The sequence below is a fragment of the Populus alba genome, chromosome 2 (genome assembly GCF_005239225.2).
Source record: "Populus alba chromosome 2, ASM523922v2, whole genome shotgun sequence".
Taxonomy (NCBI): domain Eukaryota; kingdom Viridiplantae; phylum Streptophyta; class Magnoliopsida; order Malpighiales; family Salicaceae; genus Populus; species Populus alba.
In genome coordinates this window covers 9,081,034-9,086,926 of record NC_133285.1, presented here as the reverse complement: position 1 = coordinate 9,086,926, position 5,893 = coordinate 9,081,034, and the positions used below count along the sequence as shown (strand labels likewise).

At 35.5% G+C, this 5,893-nt stretch overlaps 1 protein-coding gene across 1 annotated transcript; it reads right to left on the bottom strand.

Moving 5' to 3' along the window:
* Nucleotides 1–1,448: 1,448 nt before the first annotated feature.
* On the bottom strand, nt 1,449–5,637 carry LOC118057695 (jasmonoyl--L-amino acid synthetase JAR4). Its single transcript, XM_035070346.2, has 5 exons — nt 5,336–5,637; nt 4,015–4,331; nt 3,826–3,927; nt 2,827–3,620; nt 1,449–2,090 (listed from the first exon to the last, which is right to left on the bottom strand). Exons 2-5 carry the CDS (start codon nt 4,308–4,310, stop codon nt 1,552–1,554), a joined length of 1,731 nt encoding a protein of 576 aa, XP_034926237.1. The 5' UTR covers nt 4,311–4,331; nt 5,336–5,637; the 3' UTR covers nt 1,449–1,551.
* Nucleotides 5,638–5,893: the final 256 nt, after the last annotated feature.

Below are 5,893 nucleotides of genomic sequence, written 5' to 3'. Positions count from 1 at the left end.
CCCTTAAAATTTAATTTTTATATTAATTTTCCGGTCAAAGAAAAATTTGGCTTGGTTTCCAAGAAGGCTTAATTATTTTATTTTATTTTATTTTTTTTACACTTAGAAAATTTTTTATTAGATTCACTTACTCTTTAATTTCAATATGGTTCTTAAATACTATTATAAATATTTATTTGAATATCTATTTTTTAAAAAATATAATATTAGTGATAAATTGTTCATGAAAATCTGATTGCAATCGATTTTTTTATTTATTAAGATTTATAAATAGATTTTGAACATAAATTATTACATTTATGATTTTTTAGGTTTCAATCACATTAAATATGGACACAATACTTTAAGATTATTTGTTCATTTACTTTAACGATCATAAAATATAATTTTTCAAGAGAAACAATGATTCCAGTTAAAATATTATATTGACTAAGATAAATAAGAAATACATTAATAAAAAAAATCTATTTTAATAAAAAAATTCAAAACTTGTGTTTTTAAATTTAATGATATATATATATATATATATATATATATATAAAAACTCCAAGAGACGTGTATCTTTTTTTTTTTTAAAGTGCCATAATTTTTCTTCTTGTTCCTTCCGTATTCAGACAAAATCACTAAACTAGTTACAAGCTAGTGACTTCTAAAGTGACACCATGTCTAATCACTTACTTAACATGCTTATAAAGTGATTCGCACTCAAATTCTAAAGCTTTCTAAGGGATATATCATTAATGTGGAACTTCCTTCAAATACAAAATTCCTATCTAATCTCCATCTTTTTGCAAGGGTAAGATGTTTCTTCATTGTCCCTTTATCATTGACTTTAAGTGAATAACGACAAGGTGCATTAACTCTTAAATTATAAATAAAAATTCCCCATCCAATAAAAGAAGAAGAAGAAGAAGAAATTGAAAGAACATAGGCCAGGTTCATTTTCCTAGGGTTCCATCCATCCATCGTAGAGTTTTACTAATCTAAGATAGATTTGGATTTGATTTTCATATTTTATCTGAACAACTAGGGTTTATACATCCAATTATACAAGACAACCATATAAAATATATTTTCTTAGATACATTGACATAACCTTATTTTTAACGACCACCTTGTATAACAACATAATGGATTCAAAGTCATATCGAACATGTACCTCTGTCTTGTTCGTGGAGGTCGGTCCACATTAAATAATAATCCTACTTCATATTTTAACCTGATTCCTTACCTTACTACCAACAACAACAGCACATGAGCCTGGATGGACTCACCTAAGGGTTCTGTAAACCTTTGTTTGGCAGCTTTGACATAGAAAAAAGTGCTGTCTGGCTACTGGACCTGCTCGAACGCAAGAGTTTGGTAGCCTGTGCCCACTACGAAGAAGAGTTCAATAAACAATGGCCCAGAAAACAGAGGGAGGTAGTTGAGAGAGGAGCAAAGAGAGATGTGGCTGCATAAACACTCTATTTGGCTGCTCCAGCAAACTTTCTTACATGGATTTTAACTATAATAAGAGGCAATTACCAAAGCGCAGTTCACAGATATTGACTAAAACGCGGTGCTAAAGTAGGTCTTAGCAACGTTATTACACAGGATTTGCTGCACCTTGATGTTCATGGGCCCAACACAACGTGGTGTTTTAAACTGGCTAACAACAGTTCCTAATCCTAGGTAATGCTCCAAAATCTTCAGGAAGGTTCCTCTCCAGACGACTCGGAGCTCGAGGGGTCCAATGGCTTTGACCTTTCGTGAACTGACATAGCCTGCATCAACGAAGGATCGGTCCAAGCAATTGCAACACTCTTGCAACACCTCCTCGCTAGCTTCGCCACTAATTTCCAGAAAGATTACATAGCGGCCAGGGTCTGTGGATACATCAACCAGACTGCTGAAGTCAACTACTTCAAGTTTTTCCTCAGCTAACAGCTTGCCAGCTTCTTCTACAGACAGCTGCAAATCTTTCTCGGTGTTCTTATCAATGTTTATGGAAAGAATAAGGTTCCTCCTGCATACAAATTTAAGCTCTGGGGTTGAGTTATGGAAGCCCATAACCCTCACCACATCTCCCAGCCTGTACCTGTACAACCCTGCAGTTCACAATCAACATCAAAATTAAATAAAAGAAGTTCTCCGTGTGGACACGCTTTATTTTCAATCATATAACAAAATATGTCACATTGACATTGAATGATTCAATTTGCTATTTTTTAAATAAAGAAAAACGTTGACGGGTCGAAGTTCACGGCTAAAGATTACAAATAATAAATACTTGCAGATCTAGGAGTTAATTTCCCCCCTTCCAATACCTAAAACGCAAGACTTCTCGTAACATTTTAAGATTATAAAAAAAACAAAACATCATGGTGTTTTTTTCTAACTTCAAATTATTATTTTTTTATTGTTTTTAGATTATTTTAATGTGATGATATTAAAATAATTTTTTTTAAATAAATTATTTTAATATATTATAATAATAAAAAAATCTCTTCCATACTATACAAAGAAGACAAACCTATGCAAAGAAGACAACATAGAGTCCTCACCCAAGCTAAGACGTATCAACAGATAAAGCAAAGCTTCTGTACCCACCCAAGGTTAGACGTATCAACAGATAAAGCAAAGCTTCTGCACTAGTGAATTCTAAAATTGTTGAAAAGAATGTAAAAGACGGGGCTATTGGCCTGTTCTGGATAGGCATTTATATAATGGAATGGAGTTTCAATCTTCAATTCATGTCAACATTGTGGATACGCAGCATGCACTTACTGACTCCAACAAATAATTTCAAAGAAGAAGTAATCTAAGAGGGAAAACTGCGAGTACCTGCAAAATTGGTGACGACGATCTCATAATCTTCACCAATCTTGACTTCAGTCAGATCCACTGGCTTGGGCTCCTTATACATGCACTCAGCGTTGTCCTGAAGAGGGATGAATTCAAAATATCCAATATTAGGAAGTACAGCAAAAGTAGCCATCTCAGGGGGCAATTTTGGATTGACATTCGCTGCAATCCACCCTTCTGAAGAACCATAATCAGCACTCATCAATGGCAGCTCCCCTGCATAGTGCCTCAATTTCTTCAGATAAGGCTCCATTGACCCGGTCATTATCCCATAGATGTACTTAGCATTGGGGAATAATTCCGGTATTAAACCATACCAATTACTCAATCCTGAGCATTTTTTATAGATTAAATCAGCCAGTTCAGGGTTTGGCCTAAGCAGTTTCTGCATTGCCATTCTGACAGGAAGGGCAGTGACCCGGCTGCTTAGTTCCCCGTCACGTATATCATTGCAGAGCTCCTCCCAGACTTGTTCAAATCTCCGGAATGCAAGGACAATGCTATGAGCAAATGTAGAGAACACAGATTGAATTTCTTCACGAAAGAGAAGCCCGCATAAGAGATGGCAGTATAATGATTGGTGGAAATCAGGACCAAATATTACTTCATCAGGGCTGCAGCCTTGGAACTGAATTGCCTTCATTCCACTTTTGTATTTCGAATTGCGGAAGAGATTTGTTGTGGCAGTTCCTGCACCTAAACCCCCTTTTGTTTTCCCTGGCTTGCTGCTGTAGACAAACTGTAATGACTTTCCTTCCTCCAGTGGGAATTCTCTGCATTATACAATCCTACTTGCGTCAACAGCGAGCTAATAACTAAACCTTGTTTTTTAATTATTTAAACAACAGATAACAGAATCCATATTATCCAACAAAGTAGTCTCATCTTCTAGCAAAAATATAGAAAGTTTTCTGTATAAGGGGAAAAAAAAAACGAACTAAAAAGCCCTTCTAATAAAAGACAATTCCTTGCTAATACCTGTTCCTGAAAGCAAACGAAGTTCTAAATATCTGCAAGGTGTTTTCCATCAATTCATCGTTGAAAGGTACGAACTTTCTCTTCCCCTGAGTAGTACCAGAACTGCAAAAATTCAGATTTTCTCGAGAATTAGAAGCTACGCTTACAAGATTCCAAAAACAATTAATTGAAATCATGAAATATACATACCTCAAAGACATGTCTAGTATGGGTTTCCCAGTGAGAATGGAAGAAGAATCACCTTCAGCAATTCTGTGAATATAAGCTTCCAAGTCTTCGTGAGTAACAAGAGGAACACAAGACTTGAAACTCTCAGGGTCAGTCTTTCCATTAAGACCCAAATTCTGCAAATACTCAGCAGATCCATTCTCTTCCAAAATCTTCTTCAGAGTTTCTCTCTGAACCCCTCCAGCATCTTTAGTCGATGCTTCAAATTCCTCTATCACTTTATTAGTGTTAATTCCTTCCATCTTTTTCTCTAACATCCTCACTTACCCTTTTGAAAACTGCAATCAAAACATCAAAAAGAAAGAAGAAAACATATTTTAGCAGTCATGTAATGATAGTACAGTAAAGGATAAATGATCAAGATCAAGCTTGTACAATTCTTATCATTGAATATAACGACAAATAATGTTGGTCGATCGGTACTTGCAAATCAAACCGTGAGAATAAACAGAAGGTAGACACGGGGCAAGAAGACAAAAGCTATCTATGGTACATTCATTTAACAAAAACACTTGAAAGTGCAAAGTTTTTAGCACATCACTTGGGAGCAGAAAATACAATGGACAAAAATGGAATTCAATACGTTGAATCTTTCACGGATTACTATTTTGTGTCCCAGTAAATCAAAGACCTCCGACAAACGCAATTTCCAGTTACTCTCAAGTCTCAAACAACCATAATAAAAGAAGAGGCAAAAGTCAAAATTTTAGTTTATTTTCTTTATCTCAAAGTTTTTCTCTGCAAATTCAATAAAGAGAAAACATGGAGGAACTCAAAGGTTGGCTAAGAAGAGATATAGAAAAGAGAGTCAAAATCTATAAGCAGCAGAAGCAGGTTTGTAAAGGAGATCATAAGATTCACAGGGATAAGTGTAAAGCTTTCGTTCTTCTTTTTGAAGATGGTCAACTATTTGGTCAACGTTTGGGAAATTTCCAGGAAAACGTTTCTTCCGTCGATTGCCATGAAACAAAATGCAAAGGATTTACATGTACAAATGAGCTCAAGTCCCTACATAGTTTCCTGTTACAAAGAATATGAAACAGAAAACAAAACAAAAGGGAATATTTTTGTAAAAGACGAGAAAGAAACAAGAAGAAAGTTAGACAGAAAAAAGAGAAAAAAAATCCATAAGCAACAACAGCGAAAGCCAAAGGTTCTCTTATGATTGTAAGAGTGAAAATTAAACAGAATCAAGATTCAAGACAGACAAACCAAATTATCGTAAAAAAGGAAAAGAAATGAAGCAGCAGCAGCAGCAGAAGAAGAAGAAGAGAGACAATACCTTTGACAGAGAAACAGTTAGTTATTTATAAGGGAAACAACAGGTGGAAGTGGAAGAAGAGAAGTAGGGGGTGTTGTTACTGTTTCGCCGAGTTCTAAGCTTTCTTTGTTTTACTCTCTGTCACTCTGCTGCGGGTGTTTAAAACTTAAAAAGACATTGGAGAGAATGTAAGCTTTAGATTTGGCTATATAGCCAATTGGTTAAGGAAATCAAATGCAGAGAGAGAGAGAGAGAGAGAGAGTCTATGTGGTTTGTTTTGGGAGTCTTTGATGGGCAGTAGATTCTGTTTTTGGGTTGTCTGTTTTATAGGCAATTACTATGCTCTGCTCTCTGAATGCATCCCCCCCTCAACTGCCGTCCACTTCTTCCTAATCTTTCCCTAATTCCCAATATCGCCTTTACTTTTCTATTATATTACGGGGAAAAAAACAAAAAAACAAAACAAACAGTGCCTTGAACCTGGGTGCATGTCAAATGACGGTTATGGCCTTGGTGAAGTCGAGGAATTGGTTGCCAACTTGCCTTTTCTGTAATTATTGCCTGGTGTCGTGGCATGTT

Coding starts and splice junctions, on each gene's coding strand:
- LOC118057695 (XM_035070346.2), bottom strand. CDS start 4,310: ATGTTAGAGAAAAAGATGGAAGGAATTAACACTAATAAAGTGATAGAG. Junction 3,928..4,014: donor ATACTAGACATGTCTTTGAG/GTATGTATATTT, acceptor GAATTTTTGCAG/TTCTGGTACTACTCAGGGGA. Junction 3,621..3,825: donor TCGTTTGCTTTCAGGAACAG/GTATTAGCAAGG, acceptor TGTATAATGCAG/AGAATTCCCACTGGAGGAAG.